Source organism: Labeo rohita, chromosome 13 (assembly GCF_022985175.1).
Source record: "Labeo rohita strain BAU-BD-2019 chromosome 13, IGBB_LRoh.1.0, whole genome shotgun sequence".
Classification (NCBI taxonomy): Eukaryota; Metazoa; Chordata; class Actinopteri; order Cypriniformes; family Cyprinidae; genus Labeo; species Labeo rohita.
Window position 1 is genome coordinate 32,731,244 of NC_066881.1, and position 25,125 is coordinate 32,756,368.

General features: G+C 31.9%; 1 protein-coding gene across 1 annotated transcript; it reads left to right on the forward strand.

The window, feature by feature from the left end:
- Positions 1 to 3,346: 3,346 nt before the first annotated feature.
- On the forward strand, positions 3,347 to 24,185 carry lhcgr (luteinizing hormone/choriogonadotropin receptor). Its single transcript, XM_051125943.1, has 11 exons — positions 3,347 to 3,747; positions 11,975 to 12,046; positions 13,357 to 13,431; positions 13,575 to 13,649; positions 13,785 to 13,859; positions 14,150 to 14,227; positions 16,174 to 16,242; positions 16,448 to 16,522; positions 19,995 to 20,180; positions 20,306 to 20,374; positions 22,352 to 24,185. Exons 1-11 carry the CDS (start codon positions 3,593 to 3,595, stop codon positions 23,571 to 23,573), a joined length of 2,151 nt encoding a protein of 716 aa, XP_050981900.1. The 5' UTR covers positions 3,347 to 3,592; the 3' UTR covers positions 23,574 to 24,185.
- The last annotated feature ends 940 nt before the right edge of the window (positions 24,186 to 25,125 follow it).

Below are 25,125 nucleotides of genomic sequence, written 5' to 3' on the forward strand. Positions count from 1 at the left end.
AAAAATCCCTCTTCCCTTTGGAATATTATCCCCAATTATATTTTCTCTAAAGTTGGTGGCCTGAATTTTCTTTTACTCTGTAATTATAATATCTCAAAAATCCCTATCAAACTTTCTAATTTCCATAAGCAGATGCTCTTGGCCTGGTCCCTCATATACAAAACACAACTTCTCTCCACACAAATATTACTTATGGAACAATAAGGATATTCTTTACAAGAATAAATGAGTTTTCTTCAAGGATTTTTGAAAACAACCTTCTTTTAGTTGGACAGCTTTTTAACTCACAAGGCAGACTTTATAATTATTCAGATTTTTTACAGAAATATAATATTCCTGTATCTGCTGATGAATATGCGATTGTTTTCAATGCCATTCCCTCTGGTGTGTCTTTTCTGTTGCAAGGTTCTACATTTCCATGGCCGTGTTTTTACTCTCCGAATTTAACTGACACCATGATTGGGGGTGTTTGCTTTTCTGAAGATCGTCAGAAAAATAACTATAAATTCAGAGCTCTCTTCCAGGCTGAGATAACAACAATTCCCTACGTAATACCGTATTAAAATAATATTGTGGAGAATATACCATGGGAGAAAGTATGGACCTTGCCTCATAAGTATCTGCTTACCAATAAAGTAAAAGAAATGACATTTAAACTGATTCACAAATGTTACCCGACTAAAGTCTTTCTTAGGAAATATAAGCCTGACACTGAAGTGAACTGCAGTTTTTGTCATTCTTCTGAAGAAGACTTCATTCATTTGTTTTGGCAATGCACCCACACAGAGAAATTTTGGTCAGATTTTTTTGGTGTTTATTCAGTCTTATTTTGTAAGTGACTTCTCATTTTGTTTTAAAGATGCTTTGTTTGGATTATTTGAATATTCTAAAGAGAATACAGGAAAATATTACATAATTTGTGTTTTCTGTTAAAATTTCACATTCATAAACAAAAGTTTACTGGCTCTAAACCTCTTTTTTCTTTGTTCAAAGTGGACTTGGATATGTATGTGGAAACTATCCAAAGTTCTACTAATTTGAAAGCTATGAAAACTGTATCTCTGTATTCACCCTTTGTGTCATCCTAAGATGTAATTTTATTACCCTGTTTTTTTTCTTTGTTTGTTACCCTGGCAACAAATCTGTGTATTCTTGTTTTTTTTTGTCTGTAATTGTACTGTCTTGTTGTTTTGAATATCTGTAATGTTTAATAAAAAAAATAAAAATAAAAAAATAAAAATGTTTCGTGAATCTTTTTATTCAGAACTGAACTTCTGAGCGTGGATCACAGATCAGGACTTCGGAGCGGGTTCGTGAATCATTTGATTCAGATCTTGTTTTCTAATTTCTTTTTTTAATACACAGTACAGATCATCAAACCATTAGGGTAGTACACATATAAAAGCAAAACAAAGAAAAAGAAAGAAAGAAAAAATACACAAACATATACTGTAAGAATGCACAATAATTTTTTAAATTATAATAATATATTAATATATAATTTATTATACTAAAAGTGTAGTAACTATTTTTTGTATAACCACAGTTCTACGTATCTAGTTTGACCTGACTTCTAAAAATAAATATTTAATATAAGTAATTGTGTTGATGTCATATATATGCTTATTTTTTGTTGTGTACATGCGTGTCTGTCTATATAGTATGTGCAGTGTTGGGGAGTAACTAGTTACATGTAACGGAATTACGTAATTTAATTACAAAATAAATGTAACTGTAATTAGTTTCAGTTACTGAGAAAAAATGTGTAATTAAATTACAGTTACTTTTGAAAAATGCCTGTGATTACAAAGGGGATTACATCTGAATTTTTTCACACCCCCACCCCCACTTACAGATTCAATTGACTTCTTTCATGAATTGCATTGACTGCTCTAAAATGAGACACAAATGTTTCAGTAGTTTAGGACACAGAATAGGACACATGCTTATTTGATAACTGTTTTATTTCCTATTCGGGTTTATGCATAAACTTTATTTTTAAGATTGTTTTTTTCCAAGGCATTGTTAGATGCTAGTGTTTTCTGTCATAACTATGCAAACATTTGATTTCAAACCCGGTATCATAGCTATTAAACTATTTCTTGTTATGATTTCAAATCTGTATTTAACCTCACAATGATCTCAGATAAATAAGAGCTGTTAAGTCTGAATTTGGGGCGCTGGTGCCAATAGCCTCGTGGTTAGTGTGCTGACATATAGCGCAACTGCACTCACGGTAACCTGAGTTCGATTCCCATCTTGAGGCCCTTTGCTAATCCCGCTCCCCTCTTTCCTGTCATCTCTCTACAATCCTATCACAATAAGAGGCAAAAAATAAGTAAAAAAAAAAAGTCTAAATTTGTGGTGGCTGTGCTTTAAATTAAATGATTACACGGCTCCGTGGAATGCTTGATTCTGATTGGTCAGTCATGACATACCAAGGTATGTTATTCCTCGATAACACCTGGTAAAAACTAATAACTCAGACTCATTCGGGGCAACTTAAATCAGTGCTATATGCTTGATAGTTTTTCTTGGCGGAAGCATTGCGTTTGGTTACCTAATGAAATATTAAAGCTTAATTCAGTATTATGTAGACAATTTCCTAATTCTGTCATCCTGGTATCGTGGACTCTTTTGATTCACACAAACGCAGCTGCTGCTCCAATTTTTTTTTTTTCTTGTATGCTGTAATGAATTATAAGATAACTAACAAACTAGTACTACTACTTAATTATTTATGTGGTGAAATGTTGTGTAAGAAAAGTGGTATGACTGCACTGTATCCCTAAAATGTCTAGTTTGAACTTGCCGTTTGCTGGCAACTGATTTCTTCATGGAAGCTTCAAATATGTCAACTCAGATCAGTGTTTCGTAATTATTTTGACATGAAACATCTAAATAATCTATCAAGCAGCTGTGTAATAAGTGGGATAATGTACATCCAGCCAGTTGTTATCGCAAAATAAAGATGTATATTATCCCTTACTTATTATAATCTTAATTCAAGTGATAAAGGATTTTGAAAGTCTGACAGTAATCAGTGTTAAGTGCTACTGTAAAGTTAACTCTGCCTGGTTTAAATGTTTCAAAATGATTAACAGTTGAAAATATTAGAAATTTAGAAAAGTAATCAAAAAGTAATTAAAAGTAATGTTACATTAATAAAGTAATTGAAAAGTTACACTACTTATTACATTTTAAATCAAGTAAATTGTAATCTGTAACCTATTACATTTCCAAAGTAACCTTCCCAACACTGAGTATGTGTGTCATATGTGTGGCTGTTTGGTGAGTTTGACTGGCCGCGCGCAGCGCGTTCATTGTCATTTCTGATATGACTCAAGATGCGCAGACAAACAGTTTATCTGTGAGCTCTTCTTCCAGACCCGATCCCGTGAAAGGACTGTGAACAAGTAGCTACTGCTCTGTCAGACAAGAAACTCTAAATCAATCGCCTAACAGACTCATAAAAATGTAACCAACTCGAGGATTCAGCCAAGCGCGTTTATTTTTACCGTCAGTCTCCAGCGATCTCCAGTCAGAAACGTACATTTTACCCGTTTAAAGCAGGCGAAAACACTACGAAACAATGTGGAGATCTTTCCTGCTTCTCGTTTCTCCTCTGCTGATGTCTTTCTGCGGCGGTGTGTGTTTCGTGTGTCCGGAGATCTGCCGCTGTTCTCAGAAGAGCATCACCTGTAACAGCGCGACGGAAAACCTGAAGAGCAGAACTCACAGCAGACTGTAAGGACACTACTGTACATCTCATCATCTTATATCTCACATATTATATACATTTATTAGGGCTTGTGCTCTTGTTTTCACATTTGCCTGTCGCTATAAAAATGATTTTTCGATGCTGAAAGATTATTGTAGTACGTTTTACAAAAAAAAAAAAAATACTTACTACTAAAATTTCAAGTGTCCTTTCTTTGCAATTGATTGTGAATCTTACTAGCAATTTCTGAGTGAAAAATGTTTCTGAACCATTTTCTGAACCATACATTTTCCATGTCAGGTTGGGGCATGTTGTCACATTTGTATTGGGGCAAGTTGTCACACACTTAATGTAATGTAATAAATCAACCATTTATCAGCAAAAACAAAGCCTTAATATTTATATAGGCCTATATTTCGTAAGTGTTTCATAATCACTGTTGGGGGTAACGCATTACAAGTAACCAGTGTTGGGCACATACCTTTAAAAAAGTAATTAGTTATAGTTACTAGTTACTTCTCACAAATAGTAACTGAGTTAGTAACTGAGTTACATCATTATAAAAGTAACTAATTACCAGGCAAAGTAACTACTGCGTTACTTAAAAAAAAAATCTAATTTAATATAACTATAAAATAAATATAAAACATTGTACACTAATCTACACTATTTTAATGTTGTTGTGGGGAGTGTTGGGAATGTTACTTTGAAAAGTAATTAGTTATAGTTACTAGTTACTTCTCACAAATAGTAACTGAGTTAGTAACAGAGTTACATCATTATAAAAGTAACTAATTACCAGGGAAAGTAACTATTGTGTTGCTTTTTAAAAAAAAAAAAAAAAAAAAAAAAAGTTAAATATATTAAATAACTTGGATGACCCCAATATTAAATATGTTAAATGAATGAAATTTTAATTAAATTAATTACATTTTTAGTTTACTCACCAGACTAATATTAAATATCTGATATAATATTATAATTATAATTAGCATTCAACTTTAGCCATTAGAACTTTAGTAATTAGAATAAGCATGTATGAATGCATGTTTATCATGTTGACTGAACTTAGGACTAGTGGTGATATTGTTTGTAATTTAGTGCTGGGTTCCAGCTGCTGGGTTCATGAATATTAATCACATTGTCTGTGTTCGCTCTAACTGATTTGCTGTAATCAAAACAGGGACGATAATAGGTGAGCGCCAGCCAATGAGATTGCTGTTTGCACATTAGTTCCGCCTACTACCGGAGAAACCAGCAGTTCTTAAAAGCTGAAGCTTATTCCCATCACTGCAAGTAACGCAAGTTACGTAATATTATTACTTTTTCCAAGTAACTAGTAAAGTAACGCATTACTTTTTAATTGACAAGAAAATATCTGTTACTTTTTTCAAATGAGTAACGCCGGTTACTTTTCCCCCCATTTATTGATTAAAAGCTCTCCTTTCCCCATGCTGAGAGAAATCAGGAGTAAGATATTATTTTAGAATAAATGTGAACATGCGTTAATTCATCTCACTCACAAAAAACAGATTTAGTATTCCTTAAAATGTGAAATTCAACAAAGAATATGACACAAACCTGCAATAATTAAATATGTTAAATAATACAAATATCCTTTATGCATTTATTTACTGCACTGTAAAAAACAATTTTTTGAGTCAACTTAAAATAATTTGTAACCTGGCTGCCTTAAAATTTTAAGTTCAGTCAACTCAAAAAAAGTTTATTCAACTTAAAATGTTAAATTATACTAAGTGACAACTTAGATATTTGAGTTGAAGCAACTTAAAATTTTAAGGCAGCTGAGTTACCTATCTGTTAAGTTTAAATAAGTTTAGCAAACACAAATATCTAAGTTGATACTTAGTAAAACTTAACATTTCAAGTCGACTAAACTTATTTTAGTTGACTGAACTTAAAATTTTGAGGGTAACAAATTATTTTAGGCTGACTCAACAAATTGTGTTTTTTAGTTTTTACAGTGTGTTTTATTAACCGATGTCTTTGCTGCCGACCTTCGATGATCCAATTCAACCATACTAATAAGCAAAAATTACTCAAGATAATCTAACATTTGTTTTCCTTTTTTTATATTGCTGAAGAGTTGATTTTTTTTTTCTGCGGTCTACTGTACAGACATGAATTCACTTTTCTTAAAGTGAAAAGGCTTTTACATTTGCCAAAAACAGAACTTTTTATATCAAAAACAAACAAGCCCTGCCCAGTTTTAAAAAGTAACGCAAAAGTAAAGTAACGCATTACTTTCCATAAAAAGTAACTAACGTAATTAGTTACTTTTTTAGGGAGTGACTCAATATTGTAATGCATTACTTTTAAAAGTAACTTTTTGCAACACTGTTCGTAATTGCTTTTCTGTTTTATTTATTTATTTTTTGCTGATTTTCTTAATGCATTTTAAGTATCAGTATGGTAGACGTTTTTTCTTTTTTACTACAACTTCATAAGGTATTCTCAAATCAAATTTCTAATTTGACTTGAAAAAAAAAAAAAAATATATATATATATATATATATACAAAAACTATGACGTTGTCAAGTATAGTACATGATGGTTATTAGCATTCAAGTTAATTAATTAATTAAATGATTGCTGATTAATAAAACAAAAAGGGACTGTGTGAAATACTGCTGAATAGTCTGTCAACAGTGATTCATTGTGATTATAAGTGTCTTGAATAGCATGTACATGAACACATAAACCACATCTGACACACCCAAGTCAAGTCAGCTTAATTATTTCATAACAATGCTTATATTAGAGTACAGAATGTTAATTTGGAAAAAGAAGACAACTAAAGGGAGGTACAGCATGTCATTTTGTTTGATATATCGTGTGCCATTCCCTCTTCTCAGGTATTCAGTTGATTCTCTTCTCAATGCATTTCTGAAGGTTCACACGAATCTAACAACTAACACATAACAAAAATAAGCCAAAGGAGACAGTGGATGTGCTTATCTGTGGTGCTGTTTCATAAATAACCATGCCAAATACATTTGTAGTCTAAACACATGGGTCCCATTCAGTTATCTGAATAGTAAATAAACAGTTATCTGTATTTACCCATTTATTATCTGCTAAATGTACAATTTTATCAGTGCAGTCCACAAAATGCAATATACTGAAAATAATTTGCCATTGTTTTGCTATTAATCCATTGTATAAAATGACAACATATAACAGCTTGCCTTAAAGTGACTTAATGTGAAAAAGTATGATCTTGTATGATATACCCTCTGTGACAACTTGCCCCGGTGTCTCATAATGCATGAACAGTGCCCACAAAAAAATATTTGCACACTTAAATCTCAATAACAACGCACTACAAATGTAAACATGTTTTTGTGTGTGTGTGTGTGTGTGTGTGTGTGTGTATTAAACTAGCTGAGTTCATTAATCAAAGATTGCTTTCATGCAGTGATACAGAGATCCTGATTCAAACCTGTTGACATATTTTTTATTTTTAGTGACATAAATCTCTGTCTCAGTTGGAAGATGACTAATGTGAGACTGAGTCATACACTAATTTTTTCCTCCCATACAGTATTGATTCACAAAAGTGCATTGATTTCAGCTGAAAAAAAAAGCTTGGGGTATATGTGTGTGTATAAAAGATGTATTATTTAAATAATAATTAAAATAAATCTTTAAAAAAAAAATTCCTGTCATTGCAGGAAACAATTTATATATTTAACTTATTATTTAAATATTATTTAAATAATAATAATAATAATAAATACCAATAATCTAATTATTTATTATACATTTTTGTATTTCAATTATTTAAATATGTATATTTAAATTTCCATCATTTTATTTATATATATATATAATAAAAATATTAAGAGAATAATTTACATTTTAAAAAATATTCTTTTTAAGTAAAAGATTTTTTTTTAATAATTTTGAAATAATTCAAGGATTTCCATTATTTTTTTTGAGTCATTTGTTATATGTGTGTGTGTGTGTGTGTATACAGTATTTTCAGGCTATATTTTCCAGTTAATGCATGGTCTAAAATTAAAAAAAGGCCTCTTAAAATGCAGATTGATTCTTTTAACTTATTTTCCTGTTTCCACTATATTTGAGTTGCAATTTCTCCCACTGAGTTTTCTATCTCCTGCCAGCTTGGTAGCATGATCACAATAACCTGTTAGTTTCCTTTGGCTCTGAATACACTAACAGGCCTGTTAATAGCTGTTAGTCCTGCTACGGAGCAGCGGTGATGCAATATACGCTGCTCATTATAGTCCTGCTTACGCATGACACCTCTACCTTTTCTGAAAAAAGCAATGGGGGAGTTGTTGACAGGTGGCAAGCTTGTAAAAAGTACTATCCAAAATAGATGGGTCAAGTAGTTTTGTCTGACTGACGGGTCTCTCGATTCGGCTTGCCATCACGCCTGCTGAGCTGATTGTGTTAAGAGAGTCTGTGTTTCATGTCCTTGAGGCCTTGAAATCATCCTTTTCCTCCAGTGAAACCTTGAGCCCTGATAAGAGTTATATGCAATCATAGACATGAGATAAATGAATAATGTCCTTAAAATAAGGGACAGCTTTCAAAACTGTAATCACCCAACTGCTTGTTTTCTAATGCTTTGTAAATTGTTAATGTGTTTAATTCCATTCGGGCTAAAACAAATATGTGGTAAATATCATTATCAGAGTTTTGGATGGCGCACCTATTACCAAGGGTAATTAGTTGTACAGTGCTCCTAAAATATTAGATCTTGGACCACAAAACCAGTCGTAAGTATCATGGGTATATTTGTAGCAATAGCCAACAATACACTGTATGGGTCAAAATGACCAATTTTGCTTTTATGCCAAAAATCATTAGGATATTAAGTAAAGATCATGTTCCATGAAGATATTCTGTACATTTCCTACCGTAAATATACGAAACTTCATTTTTGATTAGTAATATGCATTGCTAAGAACTTCATTTGGACAACTTTAAAGGCGATTTTCTCAATATTTAGATTTTTTTTGCACCTTCAGATTCCAGATTTTCAAATAGTTGCCAAATATTGTCCTATCCTAACAAACCATACATCAATGGAAAGCTTATTTATTTAGGTTTCAGATGATGTATAAATCTCAGTTTCAAAACATTGACCCTTATGACTGGTTTTGTGGTCCATGTTCACATATTTGAACACATGAGACACAGTCAAAAATGTCTAAAAGCCATTATGTTAGATATAAAAAAAATGATTATTACATTTTAATTAAATAATAATAATGATAATAATAATAAATATATTTTATGTTTTTAATTTTTTTTTTTTTTTGTTTTGTTTTATTTTATAATATTAATAATAAGTTGGTATATAATTTAAAATCTATTGTAAATTTTATTGTAATACCAACATTTAATATTATAATTAATAAAATATAATTTACCAATAATAATAATATATGAAAATATTTTCAACTTGATGAAAATTATTATTATTACTATTATTATTATTAATTTGAATTTAATTCAGTGAAGTTAAACCACACTTTTATTTTGACAGGTTGTAGTGAAGGCCTTTGATTTGAAATAGTAAAATAGTTCTGAATTTGAGTAATTGTACAATTTTACTTTTGATTAATCAATCCAAATTTTGCACAAATCCATACAGTTCTGCACTGTGCGTTAAATTCTGCCCATGTTTTCCACAGATTATCACATTAAATTATAACATAATATAATATAATATAATATAATATAATATAATATAATATAATATAATATAATATAATACAATATAAAAATATATACTTATAATGTTTTAAATAATTTTAATAATAATACTAACTTATTAATAATACTAATATAAAAATATTTTTGATTTGCTATATTATTATAATTATTAATGTTGTTGTTGTTGTTGTTGTTGTTATTGTTATTGTTATTATTATTTTAAATTTACTCAAGTTAAACTTTTATTTTGGCATTTGTAGTAAAGGCCTTTGATTCTGGACAGTAGAATAGTTTTAAATTTGATTAGTTGTACGGCTTCATTTTTGATTCATCAATCTAAAACAAACAAACAATCAAATAAATAAATATAATACTTAACATTCTGCATTGTATAGTAAATTCCACTGGTTATTCCTTAAAATAAAATATACACATCACATCAAATAAAAAAAGGGAATTTGCATGCTTTTCAAGGAAATACATACATACATACATACATATAATATTTCGCACCTAAACATAATTTGAGTCTTCTTCATGCATGTCCAGAAGATTCGTTTCTAGTAACTTACACAACCTCCCTTTGATGATCCAGTCCTTAGATGAGCTCAGCACAGAAGAAGGTAGTAAATATGACGGCCTCCACTTCAACTGAGAGGCTTCATGAGTGCTAACAAGAGCCGGGCGTTTACTCCACGCTCACATCATTAGACCTCCACTGTAAGAGATGAATCAAGCAGCGCTTCACAATTACAAACTCTCAGGACACAGTGACCCTCTCTCAAAAACAAACCTAAGTTATAATTATCCGAGTGCAAAAGCTCCGAACTCTTAATCGAAACATGGCCCAGACATGCGAGACATAATGTGATGTAATTACTCGCAATTTGCATCGTCATTTTTAGCAGTGCATTGGAAAATTTAATTGCTGTTTGCAAATTAAAAGTGTAATGAATGTCAGTTATTAAAATATTTGCTGTACTTTTAGAATTATTGTTGTACGTAATATCTGTAAATGAGTTTGTGGGATTTGGAGAAATGTAGCATTACGTCACTTGCTCACCAATGGATCCTTTGCAGTGAATGGGTGCCGTCAGAATAAGCGTCCAAACATCTGATAAAAACATCACAATAATCCAAGTAATCCACACCACTCCAGTTCATCAGTAAATGTCTTGTGAAGCCAAAAGCTGCCTGTCTGTAAGAAAAAAATCCATAACTTCTGGCCAAAATACCAGTCCATAATCCATAATAATGTTTCCTCCAGTGATAAAGTCCTTCTTCTGTTGTCGTCTCACATCAAAATCCACTCACATGTTTGTTTAGAACTGTGCATAATTCTCTCCTGATTCAGACAATACAAGAATTTTTGCTGGACTTAAAAGCTTATTAATGGTGTATTTGCTTTCTATAAAATAGGCAGCTTTTCACTTCACAAGGCATTAATTGCAATCGTATGGATTACTTGTGGATTATTGTGATGATTTTATCAGCTGTTTGGATTCTCATTCTGACGGCACCCATTCACTGCAGTGGATACATTGGTGAGCAAGTAATGTAAGGCTACATTTCTCCAAATCTGTTCCCATGTTTCATACAAGGAGATGGCAGAAATAGTAGTAATAGTAATAGTAGTAGTAGTAGTAGGGCCCTATGAAATCTGTTTTTATTTTTTCCCAACTTCCATTTTATTTTTTTTCCAGATTCTGTTTTTTTCCATTTAAATTTTTTTTAAACTCCTTTTTAATGGTAAATTAAATTTTAGTAATTAAAGAGCATGTCTAATTAATTAAAATCATGAAACTTACACAATTTCACATCAATTTAATAAAGAATTAACAAAAATGACATGTTTAGGGCCCTATGAAATGTTTTATTTTTTCTCACCATGTTTTATTGTTATCAAATTCTGTGTTTTAGCATATCTAGTTATTTGAATGCATACTTAATTTATTCAAATGTATTCTTAAAATAGCCTTATGAAAGTTTTTTTTTACCCTCAGAAATTCTGTGTTATGTATTTAAAATGTTCTGGTTATCAAATGAAGACATAAAACATTTTCATTTATCTTTTATTAAGCAAAACTATTTTTGGCAAACAAATGGGAATTTGTTTGCCAAAAATAACTCAGATAAAAAATAACTCAGATATTTTCTTGTCAATTAAAAAGTAATGCATTACTTTACTAGTTACTTGGAAAAAGTAATAAATTACGTAACTTACTTGTAATGCGTTACCCCCAACACTGATTGTGAATAGTATGATTTTACAAGGTTAAAAAGCTAAAAGAATGAAGGTCAATTGTCTGTTCGTTTCAGATTTGTGGTCCTTGCTGGATGAGCTTTTATCTGCTTTGTCTCAGGGTGGAAGTGCTTTGCTGACGTAAACCTTCCTTGAGGCTTATCAAACATTATGCATGACCATTTTTCATGCTTTCCAAAGAAAATGTTTCTAATTTGTTCTGAATGGTTGCTAGTGTGTTGCTAACATTATATGGTTGCAAAATTTGTATTTATTCATCCTGTGCATCTCATTTTCAGAGTTTTGAACTACATCTCAGTGAGAACCATCAGCACTCACAGTTTCGACAGCCTGAAAGGAGTAAAAAGAATGTGAGTATTCATTGTTTTTAAAAAATGACGACAGATAACCAGATGTTTAGCATGTACACTGAAGGGAAATGCCATCCATCATCACTTCTCTCCCAGCCTACAAGCTTATCTCCACATTATGTGATCCGTGAGGAACATCTTTGATGTTCACTCCCCTTTTCAGAACGCAGAGTCGAAGGAGCGTTCAATGCCAATTTTCCCTCACAGCCCTTTGAAAAAGCTCAGGACATCCAAGTTAGGAGGAACAGTTTGAGCGCTTGCACAGAATAGATTATTCTTTGGCGTGAACCGCGAGCATTAAAAGGAGGAGTATTTTGTCAAGACAGTTTTAATATCACATTTAGAGTCCAGCAGATTCTGTGAAGAATCTTCCTCTCATTTGTCCAAAAAGAAGCATCTCTTCCCTAGAAATGGCCTTAAATAAGATGAAAAATTCATATTGGAACTAACCTTTTTAACTCTTATAATGCAATTACAACATAAACTAAAACCTGAATTAGAATGTGCAAGAATGTAATGCAATTACATATTTACATAAATGATCATAACAGAGATGAGGGTGAAAGCTGTTTTGTTTTTATTAGTAGGTAGGTGGTGCATAAGGATTTTGGCTGAACATACTGCTTCTCTGTTACTGCTTTTTGTAATTTATGTGAATGTTTTATGCACATGAAATATGTCTAATAAAAACCTGTTTGGAATAAAGACTAGACAGAGTCATAGGCAGATTACCAGGCGGTCTGTGTTATTCTTCTCAATTAATTAAGGATGCATTAAATTCATCAAACGTGATAGTAAAGACATTTACATTTCAACACTGATAATAATAAGAAATGCTTCTTAGGCAGAATGCATTGGTAAATGCTAAAAGATTAACATTAACTAAGATGCTGTAGAAGTAATGTTCATTCTTAGTTCATGTTATCTAATGTAGTTAACTAATGTTAACTAATGAACTATTGTAAAGTGTTACCAAGTTTCTCGATCATTTACTAAATGTCCCAAAATTTCAGAAACCAATTTCAGTTTTAACTTATGCTTTAGCTGCTGTCAGTGCATTGATATTTAAAATTCAAAATTATTCAAACATACAGAAATTTACATATATTCAATTTTAAGATTTACCCATCAAAGGTTATATCAAAGTCGACATTAATTCAAATTTAACATGTACTTTCTATGTTCCTGTTTGATCGTGCACAATTACTTGTTTTATAAGTATAAATAAATGCAGAAAATGATGTCGTTTGGGACACATTTTTTATTTACGTTCATCTGTTTTTGTATTTTTTTTTTTTTTTTTGATTCAGAGAAATCGCCCAAAGCACATCAGTGGAAACCATAGAGACGGAAGCATTCAACAACCTTCTGAATGTCTCAGAGATGTAAGAAACCACTCAAGGAACAGTGAAAGTGATTCACGTATAATTTAGTTAATACATGTCGCAATTATAACTGGAACAGAAAGTTCTTTTCACAGATATGTGTCATTTGTTAGTGATTTCTCATGCAAGAATTTGTGTCACAGCTCAATCCAGAACACACGGAGCCTCGTTCACATCCACAAGCGGGCGTTCAACCATCTTCCCAAGTTGAGATATCTGTAAGCAGATCTTCATCAAACTCACATCTGAATTGATGTTAACTACAAATGCATATTCATTTAATTTAAACAGACACTGTTAAGCTTTCTTAATGAATATCTAAACTCAAGTCCTATTGATTTTTGCATCTACAGGAGCATTTCCAACACCGGCATAAGTGTATTCCCTGACCTCACCTCCATCTTCTCCCTGGAGTCCGATTTCATTCTGTGAGTTTTACTCTGCGGCTGTTATTTCGCTGGTCTGTGTGAGAGATGTGGTGAGTGAGATCGAATGATGGAAAGTAATAGTGATGCTGTAATGTGGGCACTATGCTATCATCTTTTATCTTTCTCAAGCTGACAGAAAATGGAGTGTTATGAAAGATACAGATAAACACAGTCTGTGAGAGCTGTGAGTCAGAGCACTGCTGAGAAGAGCACAGGTGTATTCGATTAGGAGAGATTTTAGGAAAAGGGCTCATTGTTTCAATTACTAAAGTGGTTTTGTTTTTTTCTAGGTATATTTGTGATAATCTCAATCTGCGATCAGTCCCACCGAACGCTTTCGTCGGAATGACAAGTGAATACACTACAATGTAAGTGTATTAGTTTCACTTTATATTTTATTATACTTTTATTCAGTATAAAGGGCACATTAAATTGATCAAATGTGTCAAAAAAGACATTTATAATATTACAAAAGATTTCTGTTTCAGATGAAAATATTAGCAGCACAACTGTTTTCAACATTGATAAATAAGAACCATTATTAATAACTGAGTGGCAAATCAGAATATTAGAATGATTTCTGGATCATGTGACACTGAAGACTGGAGTAATGATGCTGAAAATTCAGCTTTGAATCGCAGAAATAAATTATATTTTAAAATATATTCAAATAGAAAACAGACATTTTTAAATTGTAAAATTATTTCATAATATTTACTGTTTTTTTGCAAACCCCAGCTTGGTAAATTCTGCCATAGATATTAAAAAGGATGCATTTATCTTTATGTTCACATAATACAGTGGCAATCTATGAAAATGTGAAATCTTACAAAATGCTACTGAGTGTTATTTCTATTTAGTACTGTCCTGAGTAAGATATTTTGTCCACAAGACAAAAAATAGCTGAAATGATTCAAATAACCCCCTTCAAAAGTTTGAGGGACTCAAATACAACTATTAAAGGATACTTGCATGTTTCCCGGAAGACAAATTAAGTACAATTTACCTTGCTCTTCAAATTCCAAAAGTTTTCACCCCCGGCTCTTAATGTCGTGTTTCCTTCTGGAGCATCAGAGAATGTTTGAACCTTTTTTAATAGTTGTGTTTGAGTCCCTCAATTGTCCTCAGTGTGAAAAGATGGATCTTAAAATCATACAGTTACTGCTGGAAAGAGTTCAAATATGCAGAAGATGCTGGAAAACCAAAGAATCTGCAGGACTTGGAGGATTTTTCTAAAGAACAGTGCTCAGTTTAACTGTTCAGAACAAACAAGGGACTCATGAACAACCATCATAAAACAACAAAACAGTTGTAGATTATCCAGGTAAACATACACAGTATTAAGAACCAAGGGTTCCCAAACTTTTGAAGGGGGTTATTTTAATATTTTTTTTGTCTTGTGGCCTATATGTAAACATCTTTTATGTAAAATAGCTTACTCAGCACAGTACTAAATAAAAAATAACATGCATTTTATATGATCTCTCTTATTTTGTAAAAATTATTAACATATTCACAGATTCTGCAATTGACCAATATGGCTATTTCAATGGCCAATTGGTAACCTATTATAATTTTTATACCTATTATAAGTTTGTATGACCATTTTCTACACTCTCTCTGACCTTAAAAAATAAATTATCCATTTTGCTGCTGTACCGTAAATCAACTAAGTAAAAAGCCCCTTTGAAATGCTGTGTGACTCTTATTCATGAGTTGTAGATTTGCTTTTTGGTCAAGTTCAGTTTTTACGGCCTCATCCATTAATAACAGCCTTTCTGCATCACATTGTGACAGAGCCATAAAACAAACGCTCCTCAAGCTATTAATATCAGACTAAGTTTTGCATTTTTGGTTTCAATAAATGTTCTTTTTGGCCAGACTTCCCATGATTTGACCCCTGTGATAAACAAATTAAACAAAACCAGAAGTATTTTATTAGTGTTTTAAAGAGTACTGCACAAAAGCAAGAAAGAGCAAAATCACTTTTATGGGTTTGCAATCCTGATATAGTGGAATTAATGTCAGTCTTACTAGATGACAGTGCTGTTAATCAAATTTTTGCTTAGACTACATGAGTGTACGAGACACATAGCCTTCATTGTCTGTATCTGTATGCAAACAAGATAGCAAAGCCTCTAATCACAAACACTTCCTGAAGCACACATACTGTTATATAAATAATCCGTGTTTATTTTTTAAACCATACAGTTATGTATGTAATACAATAGGGATAAATACCATAGTATTTGGACTATATTTAACTGTATTATAAGCTAATTAACTTATTTCTTGTTTCTCTTTCTTGTTTCAGGAATCTCTTTAACAATGGATTTCAAGACATAGAAAGCCATGCCTTCAATGGAACTAAATTAGACAAACTGTAAATACAAATTATGATCTTCAGTTTTGCTTTAGTTTTGTGCTGTACACTGTAAAAGTAGTTTCTGATTTAAAATGTAACATTTAAGCCAGTGTTTGTTTGTAATTATTTGTGAAATGTACTGGCAATGTCTGAGTGAAAATAGTTTCAGAGTAAATCCAACACCATCAGTGTAAAATCACAGTGTAATTTGTTAATTTTGCAGGGTGTTAAAGAACAACAAAGATCTGCGTGTGATCAATGAAGACGCTTTCAAAGGAGCTTTTGGCCCCACTGTGCTGTAAGTGATATGACGCTGAAATACTGGTGCCAGGACTTTCCTTTTCTCTTGCAAATGCTGGCTCTTTCCTTTGCTGTGAAGAACTCATTTAGCCATTCATCTTCGCTGGCCTGAGTGCTTTGTGTCAGGTCTTATCAGATGTGTGAATAGCTAAAGATGGTACATTACCTTACTCTAAACTGCAGTTTGACCACACATGCTTTTAACTTTCGAGAAAACCTGAAGACCTTGACTGACTGGTTCATTACAGTAGGAAACACAAAGAAGCAGGGGCTGATCACCTCCCAGGGATGTGTTTTAAATCATATACAGTATCTATTGGGAAAAGTACATGCTTAACGTACATGTTTAATTCAGCAAATAGCTCAGGTTTATTACCTTAAATGGTGCATTTTTAGTTTTATCAGAATTACATGAGATATTATGAGATGTAAGCTTAGAATTGCAAAAAAAAAAAAAAACAAAAAAAAAAGACTGTAAAATATAAACTCGGCATTGCAATATATAAATGGAGAATTCTGAAAATTAGTGAACTTCTAGATGTTACCCCAGAATTGTAAAGAAACAGAACTAAGAGATTTCATGACAGAACTAAGAGATTTCAGAATTCAGAATCGAAAGAAAAATTACTAAAATTACTAAAAAATAAACTATAAACTTAAAATTCTGAAATAAGGTCTGAAATCTAAATTGAGATGTTAACAGAAAGGTCAGAATTGCTAGATGGGCTCACAATTGCAATTAAAATTCAGAATAACTAGATATAAGCTCAGACTTGTGAGATGTAAACTCACAATTCTGAGAAAAAAATCTGAATTGTCAGGAAAAAAATTCTGAAAATGTCAGGACTGTGAGATATGAATTCAGAATTGTGGGATATATAAACGTAGAATTGCAATAAAAAATCTGAATTAGAATTAGGAGATGTTGACTATTGCAAAGTATAAACTCACAATTCTGAAAAAAGTTTGAATTATGAGATATTAACTCATATTAACTCACCTTTTCTGAGAAAAGGTAAACGTTTGTTAAATATGAACTTAGAATTGCAAGATGTAAACAATTCTGAGAAAAAAAAAATCTGAATTGCTATGTTAACTCAGAATTGTGAGAAAAATGTGAAATATAAATGTAGAATGGCTAGAAGGTCAGAATTGGAAGATATAATCCTGCAATTCTGAGATTTTTTTTTTTACAATTATGACATGTTAAATAAAATAGCAAGGTATAAACAATCACAATTCTGAAAAAATAAATAAATAAATAAATTGTGAGATATTAACTCAAAATTCCAAGAAGAAAGTCAGAATTGCTAGATATAAACTCAGCATTCCGAGATTCTAATAAATATTCTAGGCAAAATGCCAGATTTGCGAGAGAAAAACGTCAGAATTACTATATTTAAACTCAGAATTGCAAGATGTAAACTCACAATTCTGAAAAATGTCAGAATTGTGAGATATAAACGTAGAACTGCAAGAAAAAATCTGAAATGGAAGATATAATAATGCAATTGTCAGAGAAAATTTTTAAATTACACAATTCTGAAAAAAAGTATGAATTGTAAGATATTAACTCATAATTTAGAAAAAAAAATCAAAATTGCTATGTTAACTCAGAATTGTGAGAGAAATGTCAGAATTAAAAGATATGAATTCAGATATAAGATGTGAGACATAAATGTAGAATGGCAAGATAAAACAGGATTGGAAGACGTAATCCTGGAATTATGAAAAATTTTAGGATTATGAGATTTTAACTAAAAATGGCAAGGTATAAACTCACAATTCTGAAAAAAAAAAGAATTGTGCGATATTAACTATAACTGCGATATAACTTATTAACACATTAATAAGAAATGTGAGATAAAACTCAGAATTGCTAGATATAAACAGCATTCCGAGATGTTCATTTGCAGTTCTGAGAAAAATCCCAGATTTTAATTGTGAGATATGAATTTAGAATTGTCAGATATAAACATAGAATTGCAAGAAAAAATCAGAATTGTAAGATAAAATTTAGAATTACGAGATGTTGACAAAAAACCGCAAGGTATAAACTCACAATTCTGGTAAAAAAAAAATAAATAAAATAATAATGTAAGACAATAGCTCACAATTTTTTTTAAAAAAAAGGTCAGAAATGTGAGATTAAAGACAGAATTGTGTGATTTAAACTCAAAATTCTGAGAAGAAAGTCAGAATTGCTAGATATAAACTCGTAATTGAATATTGCAAGATGTAAACTCACAAAAAAAAATCAGAATTACCAGAAAAAAAATCTGAATTGTGAGGGGAAAAAAGTCAGAATTGCTAGATAAAACCTCATAATGGCAAAATTTAAATGTGCAATTCTGAGAAAAAAAATAATAATTACGAGAAAAAAATAATTGTGAAGCAAAAAATCCGAATTGCTAAATAAAAACTCAAAATTTCAAGAATTTAATTGCAATTCTGAGAAAAAAAGTCAGAATTATGAGGAAAAAAGTCAGAATTGTAAGGAAAAAAACATAATTGTGAGGGGAAAAAAGTCAGAATTGCTAGATAACTCATAATTGCAAGATTTAAATGTGCAGTTCTGAGAAAAGGCAGATTTACAAGGACAAAAAAGTCAGAATTGTGTGGAAAAAAGTCAACTGCTCAATTCGAAATTCTGAGAAAAAAGTCTGAATTATAGGGAAAAAAGTCAGAATTGTGAGGGGGGAAAAATTCTGAATTGCTAGATAAAAACTCAAAATTGTGAGATTTAAATTTGCAATTCTGAGAAAAAGTCAAAATTACAAGGACACAAAAGTCAGAATTGTGAGGAAAAAAATCAGTACTGCTAAACAAACACTCAATTGCAAGATTTAAATGTGCAATTCTGAGAAAAAAGTCAGAATTATGAGAAAAAATAATTGTGAGGAAAAATGTCAGAACTGCTATATAAAAACTCATAATTGCAAGATTTAATTTGAAATTCTGAGAAAAAAATCTGAATTGTGAGAGGGAAAAGTCAAAACTGCTAGATAAAAACTCATAATTTTAAGATTTCAATTCGAAATTCTGAGAAGTCAGAAAAAAGTCAGAACTGCTGGATAAAAACTCATAATTGTAAGACTTACATGTGCAATTCTAAGAAAAAAGTCAGAATTATGAGGACAAAAATCATTGTGAGGAAAAAAGTCAGAATTGTTAGATAAAAACTCGTAATTGCAAGATTTGAATGTGCAATTGTGAGAAAAAGTCAGAATTACAAGAACGCAAAAGTCAGAATTGTGAGGGAAAAAAGACAGAATTACCAGATTAAAAACTCATAATTGCAAGATTTAAATTTGCAATTTTGAGAAAAAAGTCAGAACTAAACTAAAATTTTTGAGGGAAAAGTCACAATCACTTTATTTTTTTTATTTTGCGGCAGCATAAGCTTTCACAGAATTGGGACCTAGCACTACTCTTGTTAATGCAGTATTTCACTCTCTGTTGTTCTCCAGGGATGTGTCATCAACAGCACTTGAGACGCTGCCCTCTCATGGTCTGGAGTCTGTGCTGATGCTGGTGGCTCGTTCAGCGTTCGCTCTGAAGAGACTTCCTCCACTGAAGGGACTGAAGAGCCTGAGAGAGGCACAGCTCACGTATCCCAGCCACTGCTGCGCTCTGCTCAGCTGGGACTCCAACAGGTCAGCGTACATATCAAACACAAGGAATAAAATGTACTTTCATCTTATTGATTGTCATCGCTCAGTGAACGCCATAAAAACATTATCGTAATGAGATTACAAATATTTTTCTCGTTCTCATATAGGGAGGGATCTGTTATCAGTGCATTAGGAAACGGATCATCATACTGTGGTGACAACAATTCACCAGCTAAGTAAGGCTAAAGTTTTGTTTTTGGATTAAACAGACCTGTATCTTGAAAAAGAAATTCTGCTGATTTGCAAAAAAAAAAAAAAAAAAAAAAAAAGAGGTCAAAATAAGAATGAGAATTTTTAAAATATGTATCAGCTTTAATGCACTTATTAAAATTACAAAAGCAGTGTCAAAAGTTTTAATGACAAAAGGAAGCATTCAAAATTAATGTAATTATAATTAACTATAATTGTAATTAAGTGTAATTTCATTTGCGAAGGAGTGAAGAAATGTAAACTGTGTTTAGACACAAATTAAGGTCTTCAGAATCATTCACACATGTGAAACTGGGCTGGGAATTGAACTAATTGTTGTAAACTGGCTCAGAGGAGACTGTTTTTGGCAGTTTTTCTGCTAATTAAAGGATAATACAAGATTATCTCACCTTACAAATAGTTGTAAAAATAGTTTCTCCTTGCCAACAATGAGAGCAAATGGAGACAAATATAGTCTGCTTTTCATTTATTTCCCAGTAATCTCACATGTGTATCCTCCTGAGTTTTCAGATTTGCAGTGTTCTCAGATTTGCCTGGATACCAAAATCTGCGATCAAAAGTCAAAATATATTTCTTATCAGGTTAAAAAAAAAATCATAGATTTTTTCCCCTTGTTTTTATTACAGTTAAATCATTCTAAATGAAACATGTTACAGTGTGCTTCATTTGTTTAAAAAAAATTCTAAAAATGGCATTATAAAAACATTAAGGTTTTAACTAAATTTTACATTAAGGTAACTACATTTTTTATTTTATTTTATATTATTTTAATTATTATTTTATTTTATTTTATTTTATTTTATTCAGTTAGTTTATTTTCAGTTTATTTCAGAAACCATATTATCTAAATTAAGCAATTCATATGAATTTTATAGCTCTTTGCTCTTGATGTAGATTCATTTGTTCCTGTTTATATTACATCTGTTACAATGTTTCATAAAATTCTAAAAGTTACATGAGAACCTCTCAGTGTTACTTTAGTATCTTTGATATTCTATTATAGTTGTTAGATAAAAGTACTTTTAGTACTTTTGTTGTGTTTTGCCATTACATTTTTTGTTTGTTTGTTTTAAATATGTCTAGAGTGTTTATTAATTTTTATTTCTCTAATTGAAAATTAGAATGTTACTTGGGCAGTTTGCTGAAATAAAATATTTTATTTCAGTTCATATTTATTTTATTTCAAGTAACAAAAATGTTTTTATGGTTTTAGTTTTAGTTATATTAGTAAATCAAGTTAAACTACTGTAAATGAAAATAAAAATGTTGGCTTGGCAAATAGCTGAAATATAAAAAGTGTTAGGTTTTTTCACTAAGTCTGCATTTATTTGATTCAAAGCAGAAATATTTTGTAATATTTTTACTATTTAAAATAACCGATTTCTAGTTGAATATATTTTAAAATGTAATTTATTCCTGTGATTTTAAAGCTGAATTTTTGGCATCATTACTCCAGTCTTCAGTGTCACATGATCCTTCAGAAATCATTCTAATATTCTGCTCAAAAAAACATTTATTATTATTATGTTGAAAACAGCAGAGTAGATTGTTTTCAAGTTTCTTTGATTAAGTTCAGAAGAACAGCATTTATCTGAAATAGAAATCTTTTGTAACATTATAAATGACTTTATCATCACTTTTGATTAATTTAAAGCATCCTTGCTAAATAAAAATATGTGACCCTGGACCACAAAACCAGTCGCCAGTCTTAAGTCGCTGGGGTAAATTTGTAGCAATAGCCAAAAATACATTGTAGGGGTCAAAATTATTGATTTTTCTTTTATGGCAAAAAATCATTAGGAAATTAAATAAAGATCATGTTCCAGTAAGATATTTAGTAAAATTCCTACTGTATATATATCAAAACATATTTTTTTATTAGTAATATGCTTTGCTAAGAACTTAATTTGGACACTAACTGTTTTCTCCATGTTTGTTCTCAGTCCATCTGATGTCTCCTCTGATGATTCTCAAACACTTGATGGTCCTCTTGCATCTGATATCGTTGGATCCACATCAGTCGAGGATACTTTTGGCACCATGGATTTCTATTACCCAGAGCTGGACCTTTGTCAGCGCCGACCGGCTCTCCAGTGCAGCCCTGAGGCTGACGCTTTCAACCCCTGCGAGGACATCGCCGGTTTCGGCTTCTTGCGTGTGGCCATTTGGTTCATCAACGTCCTGGCCATCGCCGGCAACCTGACGGTGCTGCTTGTGTTATTTACCAGCCGCTGCAAACTGACCGTCCCCAGATTCCTCATGTGCCACCTGGCCTTCGCCGACCTGTGCATCGGCGTGTATCTGCTAATGATCGCCACCGTGGATCTCAGGACACGAGGGCATTACAGTCAACACGCTATAGAGTGGCAAACCGGAGTTGGATGCGGGATCGCCGGGTTTCTGTCTGTTTTTGGTGGAGAACTCTCCGTCTATACGCTGTCAACCATTACCGTTGAGCGCTGGCACACGATCACACACGCTCTCCGGCTGGAACGCCGTCTGGGATTGAGCCACGCTTCTGCGATAATGGTCGCCGGATGGCTGCTCTGTCTAGGAATGGCTGCACTCCCGTTAATGGGTGTCAGCAGCTACAACAAAGTCAGTATGTGTTTGCCAATGGACATCGAGACCCCCTTATCCCAAGCTTACGTAATACTCCTCCTGCTGTTTAACGTCGGTGCTTTCCTGGTGATTTGCGGCTGTTATGTGTGTATTTACACCGCCGTTCGCAACCCCGAGTTCCCTGGACGCGCCGCCGACACTAAGATCGCCAAACGCATGGCTGTGCTAATCTTCACTGATTTTCTGTGCATGGCACCCATTTCGTTTTTCGCCATTTCTGCGGCCTTCAAAGTCCCGTTAATCACGGTGACCAATTCTAAGATCCTCCTTGTGCTTTTCTACCCCATCAACTCGTGTGCAAACCCCTTCCTCTATGCTATCTTCACCAGGGCCTTTAGAAAGGACGCATGCATCCTTTTGAGCTCCATGGGCTGCTGTGAGAGCCAAGCCAATTTGTACCGAATGAAGACGTACTGCTCGGAGAACATCCACCGAAGCAAAAGCAGCTCCGGCTCCAATGCAAACACCAAAGCTCCTCGTGCTGTCGTGTGGATGTCCAGTTTTCCCCATCTCACACCTCGAACGCAGATGCAGCGAGTCTAGGGAAACAAGACATTCAGGCTCATTTAATGCCATGATTTTCCTGGTGTTCTGCCCTTGAGCTGTGCTCAATCTTATCTGGGAAGATGATATGCTTTTCAGAGGACAATGCAACTCATTTTCACTCTTATCTCTCAATGCATTGACTTGCTTGAGTCTTTTGAGAGAGAATATAGTGACCAAAAAGCTATTGTTAGTGGGTAAATGCATCAAAAATGTGACAGTTTCTACAAGATCTTGCTTTTTTACAGTGAGATGGGAAGCTTCAGTTATTTTCAGAACTCTTTACATGCTACAAAAGCATTTTAGCCTTTTGTTTTCTGAATTCAAGCTGATTATTGTTTTACATAATTGCTGTAAAAAGTTTGATTTGTCATTTTAAGGTCTTTTAATGTTTTCTTATTTAAGTTATACATTTAAGTTATGTAACTTAACTAGTTGCTGTCACTTATTGTTGAATATTATATTCCAGTCTATTTGGAGCTGTTGTTTTATACCATGGAATAGCGCCACTTTGTGGACAAATCCAACTATTGTTTTAAAAACATAAATGAAGGTCGTTTTTTGTTACCATGTAGTATTTGTAGTTTAATAAAATTCAAGCAAAATGTTTGCAGATGTTTGCAGTCTTTTATGTACTTGAAATCCTAAACTAGACGATTTATTTTTGACAGTGTCTAGTAGGCAAGTCAGGTATTTATTTATTTATTTTCAATTTTTTTTTTAAAATAAGTTTTATTAAAGAATTAAAGAATTTTTTAAAGAAGTATCTTCTGCTCACCAAGCCTGCATTTATTTGATCCAAAGTACAGCAAAAACAGTCCAATTTAGAAATATTTTTACTATTTAAAATAACTGCTTTGTATTTTAATATATATTATAAAATGTAATTTATTCCTGTGATCAAAGCTAAATTTTCAGCATCATTACTTCAGTCTTCAGTGTCGCATGATCCTTTAGAAATCATTCTAATATGCTGATTTGCTGTTCAAGAAATATTTATTATTATTAATAATAAATAAATAAATAATAATAATGATAGTAATAATATTTAAAACAGTTGAGTACATTTTTTTTATTTATTTATTTTCACATTTTTATTTATATAGAGCAGTATTTTTTTTTTCGCGTATTGTTTCCAAATAACTTCACAAAAAATTTTTTTGAAATATTTTGCAGCCCTAAACAATCTCTGAATGAAGGAAATAGAGAGAAAAGTTAAATGTCAACCATATTATGCAATGACACAGCAAGTGAAGTGCTTGTGGACAATAAAATGTATTTTTCTACAGTTAGTCATTCAAAATAAATGAAAAATATAAATTATAAAATTAGTAGTTTAGCATACCCTACCAGTCAGAAGTTTTTGAACAGTAAGGTTTTTTTATGCTTTTTAAAGAAGTCTCTTCTGCTCACTGAGCCCGCATTTATTTGATCCAAAGTACAGCAAAAACAGTAAAATTTCGAAATATTTTTACTATTTAAAATAACTGTTTTCTATTTGAATATATTTTAAAATGTAATTTATTTTTGTGATCAAACCTGAATTTTCAGC